The 19687-nt window shown below is 69.8% G+C and overlaps 3 protein-coding genes across 3 annotated transcripts; 1 reads left to right on the top strand and 2 right to left on the bottom strand.

Annotated features, from left to right (window-relative positions):
* Nucleotides 1–8: 8 nt before the first annotated feature.
* Nucleotides 9–6110, bottom strand: LOC126643248 (drebrin-like). Its single transcript, XM_050321506.1, is given in 16 exon segments — nt 9–361; nt 439–484; nt 825–860; nt 862–903; nt 1075–1795; nt 1797–1872; nt 1945–2053; nt 2163–2237; nt 2745–2799; nt 2956–3107; nt 3517–3594; nt 3746–3883; nt 4361–4435; nt 4510–4622; nt 4702–4754; nt 5969–6110. Coding segments are annotated over 16 exon segments (1956 nt in total). The 5' UTR covers nt 6055–6110; the 3' UTR covers nt 9–260.
* A 1734-nt stretch (nt 6111–7844) lies between these two features.
* Nucleotides 7845–14184, top strand: LOC126643041 (rho-related BTB domain-containing protein 2-like). Its single transcript, XM_050321165.1, has 9 exons — nt 7845–8102; nt 8400–8503; nt 9865–10050; nt 10425–11230; nt 11606–11724; nt 12177–12327; nt 12514–12602; nt 12695–12800; nt 12877–14184. The coding sequence occupies exons 1-9, from the start codon at nt 7911–7913 to the stop codon at nt 13044–13046; spliced, it is 1923 nt and encodes a 640-aa protein (XP_050177122.1). The 5' UTR covers nt 7845–7910; the 3' UTR covers nt 13047–14184.
* Nucleotides 14185–14610: 426 nt separating this feature from the next.
* WDR54 (WD repeat domain 54) lies at nt 14611–19633 on the bottom strand. The gene is made up of 10 exons (XM_050321128.1): nt 19608–19633; nt 18715–18922; nt 18283–18345; nt 18122–18188; nt 17573–17629; nt 17373–17500; nt 16458–16558; nt 16202–16364; nt 15928–16002; nt 14611–15812 (listed from the first exon to the last, which is right to left on the bottom strand). Exons 1-10 carry the CDS (start codon nt 19625–19627, stop codon nt 15681–15683), a joined length of 1014 nt encoding a protein of 337 aa, XP_050177085.1. The 5' UTR covers nt 19628–19633; the 3' UTR covers nt 14611–15680.
* Between the last annotated feature and the right edge of the window lie 54 nt (nt 19634–19687).

The raw sequence follows: 19687 nt of genomic DNA, 5'->3' as shown, positions 1-19687 counted from the left end.
ATTAATAATTTGCATTAAAATTTATTTAACAGCTGCTGTGTGTGATTGGGGGGGGGGGGTCCCTGTGCCCACGGAGGGGTTCTGTGCCCCCCCCCATGCTGCCATTGGCAGGGGGGTCAGGGGTGCTGCCCCCTCCCCAGGATGCTCATTGGTGTGCAAGTGGAGGGCTGGGGGCTGTGCTGGGGGGGGTGATGTGTGGGGAGGAGGCTGTGGTGCCATAGGGGGAACTGCCCCCCAAAAGGGAGTGCTGGGCCCCCTGGTTACACGGCGTGGGGGGAGAGGTCCTCGTCCTCCTTGGGGGGGCTGGGACCCCCCAGCAGTGGTGGGTGGGGAGTGTCACGGGCCAGCAGGAGGGCGAAGCCTGGGGGGAGAGGAGGGTGAGCTCAGAGGGGTCTGAGAGGGGTTAGGGGAGGTTTGGTGGGGGAAGGTTTGGGGTACCTGGTGTAGCTTTGTGCAGGACGAGGCTCTCGCTGGGCTCATCCCCCTGCAAAAATTGGGGGGGGCTGAGGGGTCCCACAATCCCCAGCTGTGCCCATCCCCTTCCCCAGGGGACCCCACCCCGTTCTCCCTCTCCCCAGTCCCACGCCGACCCCCAGAACCAGCCCTGGGGTCATGTGTTCCCCCCATTCCTCTCCAGCCAGAGCCACCCCAGCCCCAAAACCGGCCGACCCCACCTGCACCCCCCCAGTCTGACCCCCACATCACCCCCAGCCCCACATTGCCCGCAGCCCCCCATCACCCCCAGTCCCACAGCCCCTCACCACCCATGACCCCCAGACCCCATTGCCCCCAGTGCCTTCCTGGCTCCCCCATTGCCCCCATACCTGTCCCTGGGCAGGTCCCGGCTCCCAGGGGCCTCCCAGCCTCCCACTCGTGCCCCCCAATTCCATTGCTCCCCGAGTCCTGGGGTCCTGCATCAGGCAGGGGGCTGGGCCTAGGCGGGGGGCCTGTCCGGGGGTATTGGGGACACCCCTGTGGGCTGGGGACCCCTCGTCCAGCGGCTCCCAGAGAGCCCCAGGAGGGGGGCTGGGGAGGGGGAGTGTCCGGGGAGGCCCCTCCTCATCCAGGGGGTGCCAGGGGGCTGGGGAGGGGGGGAATGTCCAGGGAGGGGACTTCCTCATTCCGAGAGGGTCTGGGGGGGGACCCCAAACCAGGAGTGCTGGGGAGAGGCAAGGGCTCTACCCCGTAAGTGCTGTCAGGGTACCCCGACCCAGGGGAGCCAGGGGGCACCTCCATCCTGGGGGGGCTGAAGGGGGGCCCAGACATGACAGGTGGGGATCTTGACCTGGTGGTGACAGAATGGGGGGTCCCCAGGGTGATGGAGTGAGGGGTCCCTGTTCCCATGGGGCTGGGAGGGGTCCCAGAGGTGGCACATTTGGGGGTCCCCATCACCACAGAGCTGGGAGGGCTCCTTGGGGTGACAGAGGGAGGAGTCCCTGTCCCTGCAGGGCTGGGGGGGGGCCCGGTGATGGCACATTGGGGGGTCCCTGTCCCCACAGGACTGATGGCATGGGGAGACCCTGCTCGGGCTGGGCTCGAGGGGGTCCCCAGAGTGGCAGAGGGAGGGGTCCCACTCCCCACTGGGCTGATGGGGGTCCCGGTGGTGGCACACTGGGGGGTCCCTGTCCCCACAGGACTGGTGGCATGGGGGGACCCTGCTTGAGCTGGGCTGGTGGGGGTCCCCAAGGTGGCACACTGGGGGGTCCCTGTCCCCGCGGGGCTGGGGGGCAGGGGCGGAGGGGGTCGGCCCGGGCTGGGGGGCGGTGCCCCGCAGGAGACGCCGGGTGGGGGGGTCTGGGGGCTCCGGCCGGCGGAAGATGAAGGCGGATTCCGTCAGGCTGCGCTGGTACCGCAGGAAGGGCCGGCGGGCACCTGCGGGAAGGGGGGTCAGCAGGGACCCTCGGCACCCCCCGCAACCCCCAACCCCGCCATGGGGGCACCTACCGGGGGGGCCACCGGGCAGGGTGGGGCCGGACGTGGACCCCGAGCGCTCCCGCTGCCGGAAGAATTCCCTGGGGTTCTGGGTGCGCTGCGAGACGAGGATGGCGGCTTCCTGTGGGATCGAGGGTCAACGGGGACAGGGCACAGGGACGGGGCACAGGGACAGGGCACTGAGTGTCCCTGTGAGCCGGGGGCAGGGTGGGACCCGTCCCAGCACTCACGGCCGCAGTGCCGCTGCCCCCTCTGCTCGCCCTGCGCTCCCGCTCGGCCGCCTCGTGCTCCCGCTGCTGCTGCTCCTGCGAGACACCGGGACCATGGGAACCACGGATCCCCCGCGGTGGAGCCCTGGATCCCCTGAGAGGGACTCCCTTGGTCCTGCTGGGATGGAGCCCTCACATCCCTCCGGGATAGATCCACCCAAGATGCCCCTGAAATAGACTCCCTGTATTCCCTGGGATTAACCCGATGGATCCCGCAGGATGGATGCCCCAGATCCCCTGGGATGAACCCCCTCAGATCCCCCAGGATGGACGCCTGGAACCCCCCGCGATGGGACCCCTGGATCTCTTCAGAACGGATGTCCCAGACCTCCCTGGGACGGACTCTCTGTCTCCCTCCAGGATGGACCAACTTGATCCCTCAGGATTGACCCCCCCCAAATCCCTTGAGATGGACCCCACAGATCTTCCCAGATCCCCTGGGATGGACACCCTGGATGCTGCTGGGATGGAGGCCCTGGATCTCCCAGGACAATCCCTCCGGATTCCCCCAGGACCCCCCCCTCCCGGCCCCCACCCCCTCACCCATCGCTCCTGCTCCTTCTTCCGCTCCTCCGCGTCCAGCCGCGCCTGCTCCTGCCTGCGGGGCCGAGAGGGGGGTCAGGGGGGCCGGCTGGGGGCTCCGTGCTCGGGACACGGGGATGGGACACAGGGACGGGAGGTGGGCATGGGGACGTGGGGGTGGCGGATGGGACACGGGGGTGGGACACGGCTGGGGCCCCACGCTGCTCCTCACCGCCGCTCCTCGATGAGCCGCTCCCGCTCCTGCAGCCGCCGCTCCCGCTCCGCGGCCCCGCGCCGCTCCTCCTCCAAGCGCTCCTTCTCCCAGCGCCGCCGCTGCTCCCGCTCCCGCCGCCGCTCCTCCTCCTTCCGCTGCTGCTCCTCCCGCTGCGCCCACAGCGGGATCGGCACCGGCAACCGGCACCGGGACCCCCAGCGGCACCGGGAACCCCGTGACCGCGGCACCGGGACCGGCACCGGCACCGGCAACCGGCACCGGGACCCCCAGCGGCACCGGGAACCCCGTGACCGCGGCACCGGGACCCCACCGCCACGGGCAACCGCACAGGAACTGCCACTGGGACCGGGACCCCCCCAGCCTCGGCACCAGGACTGGGAACCCCCCCACACTGGGCACTGGGACCCCACTACACTCCACACCGTGACTGAGACCCCCACCAAGCTCAGCACTGGGACCCCTGGGCTCAGCCCCCTGGCCTGAGGCATCAGCCGTGGCTCCATCCCCGGGGCACCCTGGGGACCCTCCAGCCCCTTCCCAGCGGCCCGCGGCCCCCACCTCGGCCTGTTCCCAGAAGGAATGGCGCTGGGTGCGCTGGATCTCCAGCGCCGGGTTGGTCTTGCGGTAGTTGGTTCCCTGGGGAGCACAGGGGGGGTCAGGGTGGGACCCCCGGCACCCCTCAACACCCCCCGGCACGGCCTGCCCAGGGACCCCCCAGGAAGGGTGGGTGAGTCCCCATCGCCCACCGGGTGCCCTCCCCATCTCTCCCTCCGAGACCCCCACTCACCACCAGCTCCGGGATGTCCGGGAGGGTTCCCCTCCTGGGGGCGCGGGGGGCGGGGGGCTCCAGCTGTGCCAGCGCCCGGCGCAGCCCCTCCAGCGTCACGTCCTCGGGGTGGCGGGCGCTGACCAGGGCCGTGGCCTCCTGTCACCAGGACGGGACTGCGTCACCCCCCCGACACCCACAGACTCCCCTGCACCCCCACCCCCTGCAGGGATTCGCAGCTTCCCGGGGAATCCAGGCGCCATTCCCTTGGATGTGTCGGATGTGGGGATGGATCCAGATGTGAGGCCGTACCCAGATGTGGGACTGGATCCAGATCCCAGGCCCAGGCGGATCTCCGGAAGCTGGGCTGGGAGGATGGGGAGGGCAGGACCCTCCCCGTCAGGACGGATTGGCGGGGGGGCAGGGATCCCAACCACAGCTCCGGCGCCGTGGCCAAGACTGGGAGCACTGGGAACGCGGCGGCTGAGTCAGCAGCGCCAGGAATGCGCCCGGGCACAGGCAAAGGTCGGGGCGGCGAGATGGGGGGGTTAGAGGGGGAAGGAATGGGGGACAGGGGAGGGTGGAGACCCCCACAGCACCTCTGAGCCCCCCGGGGGCACCGCGCCCCTCGCTCACCCTGAAGAAGCTCCGGATGGCCGGCAGGTGCCCTGCACGCTCCGCTCGATGCGATTCCGGCACCTTCTCCCCCACCTGGCAACGCACCCACCACTCAGCACGGGGGGTCCCATCCAGGGGTGCCCCCAAGCCTCCTCCCGCACACTCACCCAGCTGATGAGGACGATCCGGGGGGTGCCGGTGCCGGGATCGGGGACCCGGCACAGCCCGTACATGACGCTGCTGGCGGAGAATTTTCCAGCGAGCTCATCCGGCCCCCCAGCTGCAAGGAGGGTGCGTCAGGGGGGACATGGGGACATGAGGGACCCCCAGTATCTCCCCAGAAGCATCGCTCCCGGTACCTCCGGAATCCAGGAGCTTGAGGTCGTGGTGCTTCTCATAGCCGAAGACGGCCCTGGGGGGGCGAGGTCAAGGTGGGGGGTCAGGGTGGGGGTCCCACAAGGGAGACCTGCCAGCCTGGGGCACCCGCCGCGTTCCCCCATGCCACCAGCCCAGGATGAATTCATGGAAGTACCGCCGGCAGCATCCGCCCCCGGGACAATGGGAATGTGGGAAGCGCCGGAGCGACACGGCCCCCTCAACCCCCCCCGCCTCCGCAGTCCGGGACCCCTCTCGGCGCTGGGGGGGCTCCGGGGGCCCCATCGCGAAGGGACTCTCATCCCCCGGCACTCCCAGGGCTCTGCCCGCCTTTGTCTCCGCGTGGCTCCGGTTTCGGGCGCACGCGAGACACGGCTCGGCACGGCCCCGGGAGCACGCGTGGAGCGCGGCACGGCATGTCACGCGTGTCACGGCATGTCGCGACAGGCTGTGGCGTCACATGGCGGGACAGGGCCCCGCACGCGGGCGGGCGGGCGCCGGTAGGAGCCGGCGCTGGAGCGGGTCCAGCCGCACTCCCGGGGCAGAGTGCAGTGCCCGGGCGGCCGGTGGCCACGGTGACGGGCGGCCCCGTGACGCCGGGGGGCTGCGGGGCCGGCGCAGTCCCGGGGCCGTCACTCCCCCTCTTGGGGTGGGGGCTTTGGGGGACACCGGCTCCAGCCCCTCAGCACCGGCACTGGTGTGGGGTCGTCCCGGGACCACCGGCGCGGGACGGTCCCAGGACCCATTTTTGCCCGGTGCAGCGGGGCAGGGCCCACTCTCCAGGACCCCGGGGTGCCCCTCCGGCCCCGCAGCCTCCCTCGTGCCCGCCCTGCCCCCTCCCCAGGTGGCGGCGCCGCTCCCAGCCCGGCGGCACCGGGAGGGACCGGGCGGGACGGGACGGGACGGGACGGGACCGGGCGTGTGTCCCGGTTTCCAGCACGGCAGCGGGGGGGGGCCTCAGGCCCAGGACCTCCCCGTCGGGCCTGTACTCCTCGGCCGGGACCCCGGTGCTCCCCGGATCTCCGTCCCGGTGCCGGTAACGGTGCCTCTCGGACCGCCCCCGCCGCCCTGACCCCTGCCAGTGCCCTTTCCTGCTCCCGGTTCCTGGTCCAGGTGCCTACTGCCAATTCCCGGTCCCAGCCCCGTCTTCCGTCCCCATTCCCGGCGCCGATTCCCCATTCCCGTCCCCGTTCCCGCTCCCCATTCCCGGTCCCGGTCCCCATTCCCGGTCCTCCCCGCCCCCAGTCTCACCAGTCGGTGGCAGCGCGGGGGTTCCCCACGTCCTCCCGCGCCGCCAGCAGCGCCAGCCGGTAGCGCTCCAGCCCCGGCCCCGCCATCCCGAGCCCGGGCCGATCCCGAAACCGGGGCCGGCGCCGCCGCCGCCCTGCGCCCGCCCCTCCCTCCCCCGCCGCCCCCCCGGCACCTTCCGCCGCCCACGGGCGGCACCGGGCGGGGCGGGGGCGGGAGCGGCCGGGAGGCACCGGGATGGGACGGGACAGGCGGCGCTGGGAGCGCTGGGACGCGGGTGCTGGGACAGGTCCCCGAACTGGGATGATGGTCCTGTACTGGAACGCAGGTCCTGTAGTGGGATGTGGGTCCTGCACTGGGATGAGGGTCCCGTACTGGGATGAGGGTGCTGTACCAGATTCCTGCTCTGGGACATGGGTGCAGGTCCCAGGATCCCAGACAGGGATGTGGGTGCTGTGCCCAGCCCAGCTTTGGAATGTGGGTGCAGTGCCAGGGTCCCACATGAGGACGAGGGTCCCAGACTAGGATAAGGGTGCTGTGTCAGGATCCTATGCTGGGATGACGGTTCCATACTGGAATGTGGATGCTGGGCCAGGATTCTGGACTGGGATGTGGGTGCTGTGTACAGTCCCAGACTGGGATGTTGGTCCAGGTCCCAGGGTCCCACACTGGGATGAGGGTGCTGTGCCAGGATCCAGCACCAGCCCAAGGCAGGGGTCCCCATCTTCATCCTGACCCACTTACCCCCTGTCCATTCCCGCTGTTCCTGAAGCCCCTCCCTCAGTTCCTTTATTGTGCCAGAAAAGGGGATTTTGGGGTGCTGAGGGTGCCCCTGGACCCCCTCACCCGACTGTGAACATGGCCCTGGGGACACCCCCAGCCCAGTGTCTGGCCCGCCCCGTCCGCCCTCCCTGTCCCGGAGCCTCTCCCGCCATTCCCTTATTTGGGCACTGCGACTGGAAAATCCCAAACCCCCAGGGAGAGAAAAAATGCCGAGAAATGGGATCTTGGCCCCAGGGACACCCCCAGCCCAGTGCCTGGCCCATCCTGTCACCGCCTGTCCTAGTGCCCTTACTGGTGTGATTGGTGTTATCGGCATTACTTGTGTTACTGGTGTAACCGGGGCTGCTGGTCTCAGTGGCGTTACTGCTGGTACTGGTGTAACTGGTGTCGCTGGTGCCACTGGTTTCACTGGTGCCATTTGTTACTGGTGTCGCTGGTGTCACTGGTGTAAGTGGTGTTATTTGTCACTGGTGCCACTGGTTCCACCGGTATCACTGAAGTAACTGGTGTCCCCGGTGTAACTGGTGTTACTTGTGCCGCTGGTGTCACTGGTGCCACTGGTGTCACTGGTGCCACTGGTGTCACTGGTGTCACTGGTGTCACTGGTGTCGCTGTTGCACTGGTGTCACTGGTGTCGTTGGTGTCGCTGTTGTCACTGGTGTCACTGGTGTCGCTGTTGCACTGGTGTCACTGGTGTCGTTGGTGTCGCTGTTGCCACTGGTGTCACTGGTGTCGCTGTTGCACTGGTGTCACTGGTGTCACTGGTGTCACTGGTGTCATCACTGTGGCCGGTCCTGGTCCCCCGCGCCCCCCCCGCGATCCCCCGGTGGGCGTGGAACACGAAAGGGGCGTGTCCGTGACCACGCCCATCGGTGGGCGTGGCCACCCCGGTGGGCGCGATCGGGGCGGTGCAGTCACGTGGCGCGCGGCGCCCCCTGGCGGCGCTCCTTTGTCCGCGCGCGGGGCGGGGCGGCGGGGGCGTGGCCGGGCGGGCGGTGCCGCGCGGGATTGGCGGGGCGGGGCGGGGCGGGGCGGGAGCGTGCCGCGGCCCCGCGCGCTGATTGGGCGGGCGGCGGGGAGGGGGCGGAGGCGGGGGTCGGTAACGGGCCGGGCCCGGGTCGGGGCCGCGCCGGGGGCGCCGAGCGGGGACCCCCGCGCCCCCATGGACCCCGACGTGGACTACGAGCGCCCCAACGTCGAGACCATCAAGTGCGTCGTGGTGGGAGACAACGCGGTGGGCAAGACGCGGCTGATCTGCGCCCGCGCCTGCAACGCCACGCTGAGCCAGTACCGGCTGCTGGCCACGCACGTGCCCACCGTGTGGGCCATCGACCAGTACCGCGTCTGCCAGGAGGTGAGGGCCGGGGGCACCGCCGGGCACCGCCGGACACCGCGGGGTGCCGGCACCGCGCACCGCCGGGCGCCGGCAGGGCGACAGCGGGAGGGGGGTTACCGGAGGACGCCGGGCACTGAGGGGCACCGGGGCGGGCGGGGGGAACCAGGGGCCACTGGGCACCGGGAGGGACACCGCGGGGGGAACCGGGAGGGGATACCGGGAGTATAGCGGGGTGCTACTGGGGGTTCTGGGCAGGACGGTCGATGATGGTGCCGTTCTCGGTGCCGATCCCGGTGCCGGTCCCGGTGCCGGCAGGTGCTGGAGCGCTCCCGCGATGTGGTGGACGAGGTCAGCGTCTCCCTGCGCCTCTGGGACACCTTCGGGGACCATCACAAGGACCGCCGCTTCGCCTACGGCAGGTGGGACCCCGACCCACCACCGGCACCCCGAGCCCCCCCAGCGGCATCCCGACCCCCCCAGCCCTTCCCACCCAGGGCACACAGAGCCAAAGGAGCCCCTTGGGCTCCTGCCACCGCCCAGAGAGCAGCTCCGGAACCCAAACCCTCCGAGGGGGGGATGGGACTGCCCCACTCCCTGCCGGGGATGGTTTTGGGGGTACTCTGACCCCAGCACTGCACCTCCCAAACTCCCGTCCCGAGCAGGGATCCCGGGTGCTCGCGGCCCCCCCGGCGCTGAGGGTGGGGGGCGGCTCTGGGGGGCTGTTGGAGTGCGGGAGCCTTCCCTGGGGACGCCGACCTGGCCGTAGGAGGGGCCCCCCCGCGCCCTCCCCCCGGTTCCCTGGGCTGTAAACAGCCGGTCCCCGTGGCCGCCGGCACGTCCGGGCTCTTATCGCCGCCGCCCCACGCCAGCCCCGCGGCACCGCTAATCAACCCGCGGCACGGCGGGGGCCGGGGGGGCCGGTGACGGCTATCTTGGTCCGGGACACGGGCCCGGCTCCAGCGGCACCTCCCGGTCACGTCACGGCCGAGCACGGACTAAAAACAACCCGGGCCCGGGGCCACGCGGCTGCTGCAGGGACTTGGGGGTGCTGGCACCCGCCCCGTGTTCTCTGGCACCTGCCCTGCGTCCCCTGGCAACCCCCCGTGTCCCCTGGCAACCCCCCATGCGCCCTGGCACCTTGCACCCCCCGAGCCGGGGCCGGGAGGACTGTGACAGTCCCATGATGGGCACGGGGATGGGGCTGGGGGCAGTGGGCAGGGTCTGTCACTGGTACTAGGGGCTGGCACCCACCCGGCCATCCCCCCTGGGACCCCCCGCGGGTGCTCTGGGGTCGGGCCTCCCCGGTGCTGACCCAAGCCAGGGCAGCCCATGGCTCGGCCGACGGGGTGACCTGGAGCCAGGTTCCACTGGGTCCTTCCTTGGCCTCACTGCCCCTCTCATGGGGCCCTGGGGGCTGTGGAGTTCCCATGGTCATGGGGCCTCTGGGCATTGTGGGGCTCCCAGGGTGTTCTAGGACCCCCCAGGGGAACGTGGGGCTTCCCTGGCCGTGGGGCTCTTGGGGGTCTGTGGGGCTCCCATGGCTGGGGTGCCCTGGAGGGGGGGCATGTCAACAGTGGGGGACTCTCAGGGGGTCATGGGACTCCTGAAGGCTGTGGGGCTCCTGGGGGTCCCAGGCTGGGGGCTGTGACAGGTGTCCCAGGATGGTGCCCCCCGAGCAGGGGGTGTTTGTAGCTGCAGGGTGACAGTGTTTCTGGCTATGGGGTGACACTGGGGTGTCACCGGGGCAGCGCTGCCCTCCCCGTCCTGCTCGTGCCCCCAGGTCGGACGTGGTGGTGCTCTGCTTCTCGCTGGCAAACCCCAACTCGCTGCGGCACGTGAAGACCATGTGGTACCCTGAGATCAAGCACTTCTGCCCCCGCACGCCCATCGTGCTGGTGGGCTGCCAGCTGGACCTGCGCTACGCGGACCTGGACGCCGTCAACCGCGCGCGCCGGCCGCTGGCCAAGTGAGCCCCCGGGCCACCCACCCTGGGCACCCCCAGTGCGCCAGTGCTGGGACCCCCAGCCCCACAGGGACAGGGAACCCCTGGTGTGCCACCCTGGCGACGCCAGCCAATCCCATGGGAATGGGGACCCCTCCCTCTGCTTCCCAGGGGACCCCCAGTTTTGCCACTAAGAGGTCAGGGTGCATCCCTGCCCATGCCTGCATCTCCCCCAGCTCCCCTGGGCGGGGGCCCCTGACAGCCCCTGTGGGGTAGAGCCCCTACCTCCCCAGTACTCCTGGGTTGGGGTGTTCCCTGGGGGCCCCCAATGCCCCCCCTCAATGCCTGGGACCCGCTCCTCCGCCTCCCCAGCCCCTGCCCTGTCCGTGCCCCCACAGGCCCATCAAGCCCTCGGACATCCTGCCGCCGGAGCGGGGGCATGAGGTGGCGCAGGAGCTGGGGGTGCCGTACTACGAGACCAGCGTGGTGGCGCAGTTCGGGGTGAAGGACGTCTTTGACAACGCCATCCGCGCCGCGCTCGTGTCCCGCCGCCACCTGCAGTTCTGGAAGTCCCACCTGCGCAAGATGCAGCGCCCGCTGCTGCAGGCGCCCTTCCTGCCCCCCAAGCCCCCCCCGCCCCTCATCCAGGTGCCCGAGGCACCCCCCGGGCTGGGGGGGGGCCCGGCCGCGCTGTTCCAGGCCCCGCTCTGCGCCGACGTCGTGTTCCAGCTGCAGGGCGGGCACCGCGTCTTCGCCCACCGCGTGTTCCTGGCCACCGCCTGCTCCCGCTTCTACGACCTGTTCACGCTGGAGGGGGTGCCCGGCACCTCCGGCCAGGGGGACGGCGGCACCCGCGACCTGTCGGGGTGGGGCCGCGGGTTCCTGAGCCTGCGCTGGGAGGAGGTGGCGGAGCCGGCGGCGGGGCGGGCGCGGCGCATGGCGGTGGTGGCCATGGACCGGGCCGTGCGGCCGGAGCCGCTGCGCGCCGTGCTGGAGTACCTGTACACCGGGCGGCTGGAGCGGCCCCACGCCGACCTGCGCCAGGTGGGCGCCGTGGCCGAGCTGCTCGAGGTGTTCGACCTGCGCATGATGGTGGCCAACGAGCTCAACCAGGAGAGCTTCATGAACCAGGAGATCACCAAGGCCTTCCACGTGCGCCGTGCCAACCGCGTCAAGGAGTGCCTGGCCAAGGGCGTCTTTGCTGGTACGGGGGGCCTGGGGGGGCTGTGAGGACAGGGGGTCACCCAGCTCCATCCCCTCCAGCCGGTGTCCCCTCCTGTGGTGCCGGCCTGGACACGGGGCTCCAGTCACCCTGATCCCCCCCCACCACTGAGGCCACCGGGGTCTGGGGTCCTGGAGCCCTTGTCACAGTCAGTCATGGGGTGGGGCTGTGGGGGTCTGGGGCTGACAGTTCTGGGCAGGGGTGACCAAGGGGTGATTGTCCCATAGTGGGGGGCTCTGGTGGCCAAGGGTTGGCTCTCCCCAGGCTGGGGTGGGCGAGGGGTGTCTGAGGGGTGGCTGTTCGTGGTCTGTGGTGTCCGAGGGGTCTGTCCCTGCCTGAGCTGTGCCCTGTCCCCAGACGTGGTGTTCCGGGTGGATGACGGGGTGGTGCCGGCGCACAAGCCGCTGCTCATCGCTGGCTGCGACTGGATGAGGGCCATGTTCCGGGGGGGCTTCCGCGAGAGCTACGCCCAGGAGGTGGGGGCTGAGGGGGTGGGGACCTGGGGGGACCCACAGGCTCTGCCACGGGGCTGCTGGAAGGGTGGGCACCTTTGGGTGGGATCTGGGGGCTGCTTGGACCCCTCCAAGCCCTGATACATCTGGGTCCTGCTTCCCTTCTGCTGGGGAGAAAGTGGGGGGCTCTGCTGGGTCAGGGAGTTCTGTGCTGGGTCTGGGGGGACTATTCCAGGGCTGGGGGGCTCTGCTGGATCAGGGGGGCTCTGTTGGGGCTGGGGAAGCTGTTCTGAGTGAGGGGGATTGTATCAGGGCTGGGGGCCTGTGCCAGAGCAGTGGCTCTGTGCCAGGGTTGTGGGGTGGGCGTTCTGGGTCGGGGGTCTGTGCCAGGTCAGGCACTGCTGGGAGGGTCCCTCCTTTCCCCAGCCCCCCCGGGGGTGGCTCCAGCCCTGCCAAACCCGTCCCTGGTGCCGCAGGTGTCCCTGCCCGGCACCAACTGCGCCTGCCTCCGCGCTGTGCTCGACTTCCTCTACACGGGGGTCTTCACCCCCACGCCCGACCTGGACGCCATGGAGCTGCTCATCCTCACGGACCGGCTGTGCCTGCCGCGGCTGCAGGCGCTCACTGGTGAGACCCCCCCGCCCCCGGGCCCCGCGTCCCCTGACGTCACCTGCCAATGCGCTGTCGGTGCCGCGGGGCCGGATCGATCGTCCCTGCCTGTCATTCCCTGCCCTTACGCAATCCCAGGGGGGCCCCGCTCACCCAGGGGGCACGTCCCCAGTGAGTGGCCCCCCCTGACCCCGCACCCCCCAGAGCAATACGCTGTGGACGAGCTGCTCCGAGCCTTCATGCAGCGCGTGGAGATCGACGAGCAGGTCATCATCTACCTGGAGATGACGCAGGTGCGGGGGGCTGGGGGGCACGGAGATCCCCGGGGGGCACGGGGACCCCTGGGGAGCGCGGGCAGTGGGGTGACTCCCCCGTGCCCCCCCAGTTCCACAACGCCCACCAGCTGGCCGCGTGGTGCCTGCACTACATCTGCACCAACTACAACCGCGTGTGCCGCCGCTTCCCCCGCGAGATGAAGTTCATGTCCCCAGGTACAGGGGCCGGGAGGGCGCGGGGGGACTCAGGGGGTGTCCCTGCCGTGCCCTGACCCCCGGGCTGCCCCCCCAGAGAACCAGGCACACTTCGAGCGGCACCGCTGGCCCCCGGTGTGGTACCTGAAGGAGGAGGATCTGTACCTGCGCTCCAAGAAGGAGCGGGAGCGCGAGGAGCAGCTCCAGCGCAAGCAGCACCCCCGCAGCAAGTGGTGCTTCTGGCGGCCCTCGCCCCCCGTGTCCTGAGCTGGGGACGAGGGGCTGGGACCCCCATGTGGGGCTGGGGGGCTTGGCTGGACTGGGAGCCCCTGTGTGGGGCTGGGGGCTCGGCCGGGCGGGGGGTCCCTGTGTTGGGCTGAGGAGCTCGAGGCTGGGACCCCCACATGGAGCTGGGGGGCTTGGATGGGCCGGGGGTCCGTGTGCTGAGCTGAGGGGCTTGGGGCTGGGACCCTCACACTGGGCAGGGAAGCTCAGCTGGGCTGGGGGTCCCTGTTGTAAGTGAGGGGCTTGGGGCTGGGGCTCCCACGCTGGGCTGAGGGTCCCTGTACTGGGCTGGGGCTCCCACACGGGGCTGGGGGTCCCTGTACTGGGCTGGGGCTCCCATGCTGGGCTGGGGGTCCCTATACTGGGCTGGGGCTCCCATGCTGGGCTGGGGGTCCCTGTACTGGGCTGGGGTGCCCGCGCTGGGATGGGGGTCTCTGTGCTGGGCTGGGGAATCTCCGTGAGAGCTGAGGGACTTGGCCTCAGGACCCCTGTGCTGGGCTGGGGGTCCCTGTGCTGGGCTGGGGAATCTCCGTGAGAGCTGAGGGATCTCCCTCTGAGCTGAGGGACTCGGCCTCAGGACCCCTGTGCTGGGCTGGGGGTCCCTGTGCTGGGCTGGGGCTCCCACACTGGGCTGGGGGTCCCTGTGCTGGGCGGTGGGGCTCAGGCTCAGGATCCCCACACTGGAATGGGGGGCTCAGCCCCAGGGACTCCACACAGGGCTGAAGGGCTGGGCCCTATGACCCCCCACCCTGGCCTGGGGGGCTCTGCCTTGGGACCCTCGTGCTGGGCTGTGGGGCTTGGCCAGGCTGGGGGTCCCCACACTGGGCTGAGGGCTGAGGGCCTGTTTACCTGTCTCACCCCTGGCTGTTTACAGGCTCTGCCGGGGTACAGCCCCCTGCCCACCGTGCCTTCCCCCAGGGGGGCTGGGCTGGAGCCCCCCGGCAGGGCCCCCTGCCCCAGCCAACGCTGGTGCTACCTCTGACCGAGCAGTATTTGGGGCTGGGGGCGTGCAGGGAGCGGGGGCTCTGCTGCCCCCCCATCCTTCTTGAGGGCTTTTCCCCCGCAGGGCTCTCTGGTGCTGTATTTTCTCCCCCCCAAGGGGTGGGGGGCCAAGCTGTGAGCAGGGTGGGGTGGGGGGTGGGTGCAGGGGAGGGTCCCTGGGTGCTTGTGTGGCTGCGAGAGCCCCCGGCTCATCTCTGTGCCTTGGACGGGCCCCTGGCCCTGGCTCTGGCCCTGGGGGGGATTGTCCCTGTCCCTGGGCTGTGTCCCCCCAGAGTGGGGGTGGCACTGTCCAACCCCCCCGGGCTGAACTGCACAACCATTTTTACACTTTTTTACCCCAGGAGCACAGCGGTCCCCGGGCCCTCCAGGGCCCCACCGGCCTGGAGTGGGGCCCCCCGGCCCGGAGTGGGCCCCCCCGCCTCAGCAGCAGCTGTTTTAACCTTTAATAAAGCTTTTTGTAACGGACCCGGCTCTGAGCACCCCCAAACCCCTCTGGGGTGGGAGCCCCCCCCCATAGAAAGGAGCAACACTGAGGGGGCTTCATTGGGGTGTATTTATTGGGGGGTACAAAGTACATGAGGGTTGGGAACAGGAGTAGGGGGGCCTGACCCACACATGGGGGTGCAGCTCATGGGTTGGGGGAGACACAAAAGGGACATGTGGGTGAGGTCATTTCTTGAGGGGGCAGATCCCTGTCCATGGCTCGTCCCCCAGCATGGCAGGAGTGGCTGGGGGGCAGGCTGGGGGCTCCCCCCTCAGGGCCTGTCCCAGGCTGAGCCCCCCCTTGTCTCTGTGTCCCCACTATGGCCTCACAGGGCCCTGGGAGCAGAGGCTGGGGTCACGTCAGCTCCCACGAGGGGGCTGGGGCAGGGCAGCCCGCCAGGGGGGTCAGGGGCAGCCAGGGGGAAACCAAGGGGACCTGAGGACGTCCCTGAGGTCCTGCTGCAGCTGCTGCTGTTTCCAGCCCCGGAGCACAGCTGGGGCCCTGCACGTCTGGCCAGCGGATGTGGGGCTGCGGGGTCCCATGGGGGTGGGGGTTCCCACGGGAGCTGGGCGCCCCACGGGGCTGTGGGGTCCTACAGGAGGTTGGGGTCCCACAGGGCTGTGGGGTTCCAAGGGGGTGTGAGGTCCCACGGGGGCACAAGAACACACAGGGGTGTTCTCCCAGACTCCCTGCGTCCCCACTGATCCCCCACTTCCTCCCATGCCGGTCCCCGTGTGGCCCCACGTTCTTGGGGCTGGGGAGCTGCCCCCGGGGGCTGGGCCAGGCTCAGGGCTGGGCCAGGCTCGGGGCTCTCCCGGGCGGGGCAGGGCAGCAGGTAGCACAGGTTTCCCGGGATCCGCCCGTCTGGGCCAGCCCGTTCCCAGCCACGCCACCCTCCGGGAAGGGCGGGGGGCCACGGGAGGATCCCAGGACCTGGAGGGGGGGCCACGGGAGTGTCTCGGGATCCCCTCGATGGGGTGGCTCCAGAGCAGCTCCAGCCCTCGGCAGGGCTTTGGGCACGGGGGGATCAGGCCCAGCTCCCCCGTCACATCCCCACGGAGCTGCAGGGGGTCTGTGCCCACCCCTCACCTGCGGTGCCGGATTGAGCCGGTGCTGCCGGCGTTGCCGGCTCAGGCCAGGCCGTAGCAGAGGATCTCGCTCAGGTCGTAGCCGGTGACGGCGAAGGTGTCCCCGGCGGGGTCACAGAACCGGGCGCCGCAGACCTGCGTGTCCGTCACGCACTCGGCGTGGCAGTGCCGGATCTGCGGGAGCAGCGCCGGCACCGGGGCAGCCACGGCTCCCGGGACACCGCCCTGCCCAGCCCCCACGGAGCAGATGGGGCTCCAAGGGCCATCCCTGTCCCAGGCCCAGACTCACCTCGACATCATCCGTGTCCGGGTCCCTGCTGAGCTCCCAGACGTGGACAAAGGAATCCTCTGCGCCCGACAGCAGCTGTGAGGGGAGCGGAGGGGCCGTGGGGACACCATGGCAGTGGCAGCGCCAGGGCAGGACACAGGGGTGGGATTCCCGATGGGATTCCAGGGTGGAATGCTAAGGTGTGATGCTGGGTGTGATGCTGGGTGGGATGCTGGGTGGGATGCCGGGTGTGATGCTGGGTGGGATGCCGGGTGGGATGCCCTGACCCCCGTACCTTTCCAGTGAGCGGTGCCAGGTCCAGGGCGTAGATCCAGCGGGCGTGGGCATTCACCTGGGCACGGAGCTGCCCCGACCCTGCCTCCCACAGCCGGATCTGCCCGTTCCCGTAGCCCGCAGCCACGATCCCGTTCCACAGTGTCACCGAGGAGCAGGTGCAGCTGGGGACAGGAGCTCATGTCACCTCCTGCCCAGGGTCCCCCCAAGTCACCCTCCCATGTGTCTGACACTCCATGAGACTCCCCGGGGCTCACCCAGATCCCGGGATCTTTCTGAGCAGGGTGAACTCCTCCCCGGTGCTCCACAGGCAGAGGGTCCCAGAGTCATCGGCTGTCACCAGGTCCCCAGCTCCCTCCTGGGAAAGAGATGGCTCAGGATGGGCCCTGGCACTGCCCCCGGCTCCAGGGCTGCCCCACAGGCCCCAGGAGGAGCTGACTCAGCTCCTGAAGTGCTGACAGATGTGCCCAAGCGGGGCCGGGAGTGCCCACGGCAGCTCCACTGAAACACGTCCCTGTTTGCCCACACAGCCACACCAAGGGCGGATTTCGAGGAACAATCAGTGCACCCCTCCCTCAGGGATGAGTCTCGACTCCTCCCAGCCCCAGGAGTCCCACACCCTGGCCCCAGGAGTCTCCGGAACCCACGGAGCAAAGTCCAGGGGGATGTATGAGGGGATGGTGACACAGCAGCTCCGTGTCCCCACGGTGACACAACAGCTCTGGGAACCGGTTCTGGGGATGAATTCCTTGGGGATCCCAGTGAAGGGAAAGTTCCTTGTGACTCATCAGGGAAAGTGCTAAGCGGTCTCATGTGCAGGGAGGAGGCTGATGAGCATCTGCAGGGACCCAGTCCTGGCAGCTTCCAGTGCCTAATGGAGATCCAGGAAAGCTGGGAGGAACTTGGGACAAGGAATGGAGGGACAGCACACAGGGAATGGCTTCCCACTGGAAAAGGGGAGATTTGGGTGGGACTTGGGGAAGAAATCCTTCCCTGTGAGGGTGGGCAGGCCCTGGTACAGGTTTCCAGAGAAGCTGTGGCTCCCCCATCCCTGGACGTGTCCAAGGCCAGGTTGGACAGAGCTTGGAGCAACCTGGGCTGGTGGGAGGTGTCCCTGCCCATGGCAGGGGGTGAGATCGATGGGATTTAGGGGTCCCCACCCTCCCCCTTACCGGGGCCTGGCCCTGCTCGGCCGCGATGTCGGTGATGGGGTGTCGGTGCTGCTCCAGGACCTCACTCAGGGTCACGTTGGTGCCTTTGGGGGGGATGTCGAATACCAGCACAGCCCCGGAGGACGTCCCTGCGGGTCAGGGGGTCAGCAGGGCTCAGCCCTCCCGGGCTCCCTGCCCTGCCCACACCCAGCCCAGCTCACCCACGCAGATGAAGCGCTCCCCGGCCGTGGAGATGCCTCGGGCAAACACGGAATGTGCTGGAAGGGAAGGGTTTGTGTCACCCCTGGGGACCCCAGGGCAGGGACTGAACCCTGTGCCAGGCACTGGGGGTCACTGCCCAACCCTGGGGCAGTTCTGGGCACCTCACAAGACCCAGAGGGGCTGGAGCATGTCCAGGGCAGGAGCTGGGAAGGGGCTGGAGCAGCAGGAGCGGCTGAGGGAGCGGGGGGGGCTCAGCCTGGAGAAAAGGAGGCTCAGGGGGGACCTTCTGGCTCTGCAACTCCCTGACAGGAGGGGGGAGCCGGGGGGGTCGGGCTCTGCTCCCAGGGAACAGGGACAGGAGGAGAGGGAACGGCCTCCAGCTGTGCCAGGGGAGGGGCAGGTTGGATATGGGGAAAATTCCTCCTGGAAAGGGCTGTGCAGCCCTGGCACAGCTGCCCAGGGCAGGGGGGATTTAACAGCCCTGTGGATGTGGCACCTGGGGACACATCTGGGGTGTCCCTGCAGCACTGGGGGCTCGGGGCACTCACCTGCCGGGTGCTCTGGGACGTCCAGCGCGTGCCAGAACACCAGGGTGGAGCCATCGGCCTCGTACATCTGGGACGGGGGGACAGGGTGGGACACGGGGGGGTGACAGCCCTGGGGGCACAGTGGGACCTCCAGGGACCCTCCTGAGCCCCCCAGCCCTCACCTGGACACCGCGCTGGGACGTGAGGACCAGGAGCACCCGGGCTGGCAGCTCACACCAGGCGGCCTGGGGGACAGAGCAGGGCAGGAGGGAGGCAGGGCAGGACCCCCCTGGGATCCTCCAAAACCTTGCACCAGGGGCAGGACCCCCCTCTGCTCTCCTGGGTTCCCCCCAAACCCCACTCCTGGGGGAGGGCCCGGTCACAGCCCCCCAGGGCCAGGTGTATTTGGGGATCCCATGGGTGGGTCCCTGTCAGTGTCCCACAAACCCCCCAAGGGGCTGCTTCCCTCTCCCCCTCCCCACAGTGAGGGCCCTGTGGGATCCCGGGGCCCCCTCGCCCTCCTCCCTGGCTCCGAGGTCACCTGCAGTGCCAGGAGGGTGCCGGGGCTCCCCCAGCGCTGCCAGGCCCGGGCGGGGCCCCACCGTGCCCCTCACCTGTGTGAGCAGGGGGGTGCTGAGGGCCGAGCCGCCCCCCCGCGCCGGCAGCTGCCGCGGGGGCCCCTCGGGGGCCAGCAGGCTGAGGGTGGTGCCGTGCACGGCGCCGAAGGCCCGGGGGGGCCGCGCGGGGGAGAACAGCACGGCCAGGTTGTTGTACAGGGCGGAGCTGCTGCTCCGCAGGGCCAGAGCCCGCTCCCGCCGGTACCTGCGGGCACACGGCCGGGCGTCACACGGGACGGGGGCCCAACCGGTACAGAGGGACCGGGCAGAACCAGAGAGGGCATGGATGGATCCAGAGAGGGCAGGGATGGATCCAGAGAGGGCATGGACAGATCCAGAGAGGGCATGGAGAGACCCAGAGAGGGCAGGGATGGATCCAGAGAGGGCAGGGACAGATCCAGAGAGGGCATGGAGAGACCCAGAGAGGGCATGGAGAGACCCAGAGAGGGCATGGATGGATCCAGAGAGGGCATGGATAGATCCAGAGAGGGCATGGACAAATCCAGAGAGGACATGGGTAGATCCAGAGAGGACATGGACAGATCCAGAGAGGGCAGGGAGAGACCCAGAGAGAGTATGTACAGATCCAGAGAGGTCATGGGTAGATCCAGAGAGGGCATGGATGGATCCAGAGAGGGCATGGATAGACCCAGAGAGGGCATGGATGGATCCAGAGAGGGCATGGATGGATCCAGAGAGGGCATGGATGGATCCAGAGAGGGCATGGATAGATCCAGAGGGCCGGGGCAGCTCCAAGGGGCCCGAAGAACTCCAGGGGGCTCGGGGACAGGTCCAGGGCTCCCGGGGGCAGATCCAACGTTCTCTCCCAGGGATCCCAGAACCCCCGTGCCCGACCCAGGCCGCCCGTCCCTCCGAGCCCCCCCGCTCACCCGGGGCCCGCCGCCGCCATGGAGACGCGTCGCGGCGTGATGACGCACCCGGAGAGCGGCGCGCGGCGATGACGCAGGCG

Source organism: Myiozetetes cayanensis, unplaced genomic scaffold, assembly GCF_022539395.1.
Source record: "Myiozetetes cayanensis isolate MyiCay16 unplaced genomic scaffold, myiCay2020 scf26, whole genome shotgun sequence".
Taxonomy (NCBI): domain Eukaryota; kingdom Metazoa; phylum Chordata; class Aves; order Passeriformes; family Tyrannidae; genus Myiozetetes; species Myiozetetes cayanensis.
Note: the sequence above shows the minus strand (reverse complement) of the source record. Positions and strands in the feature narration are given on the sequence as shown.

Excerpts from the sequence above, each read along its gene's own strand:
- LOC126643041 (XM_050321165.1), top strand. The coding sequence starts at position 7,911 with ATGGACCCCGACGTGGACTACGAGCGCCCCAACGTCGAGACCATCAAG. Across the intron at positions 11,231-11,605 it reads GGCCAAGGGCGTCTTTGCTG|ACGTGGTGTTCCGGGTGGAT; the intron begins GTACGGGGGGCC and ends CCCTGTCCCCAG. Across the intron at positions 12,328-12,513 it reads GCGGCTGCAGGCGCTCACTG|AGCAATACGCTGTGGACGAG; the intron begins GTGAGACCCCCC and ends CGCACCCCCCAG.
- WDR54 (XM_050321128.1), bottom strand. The coding sequence starts at position 19,627 with ATGGCGGCGGCGGGCCCCGG. Across the intron at positions 18,189-18,282 it reads CGTCCCAGCGCGGTGTCCAG|ATGTACGAGGCCGATGGCTC; the intron begins GTGAGGGCTGGG and ends CCCCCGTCCCAG. Across the intron at positions 17,501-17,572 it reads GGAGCGCTTCATCTGCGTGG|GGACGTCCTCCGGGGCTGTG; the intron begins GTGAGCTGGGCT and ends CCTGACCCGCAG.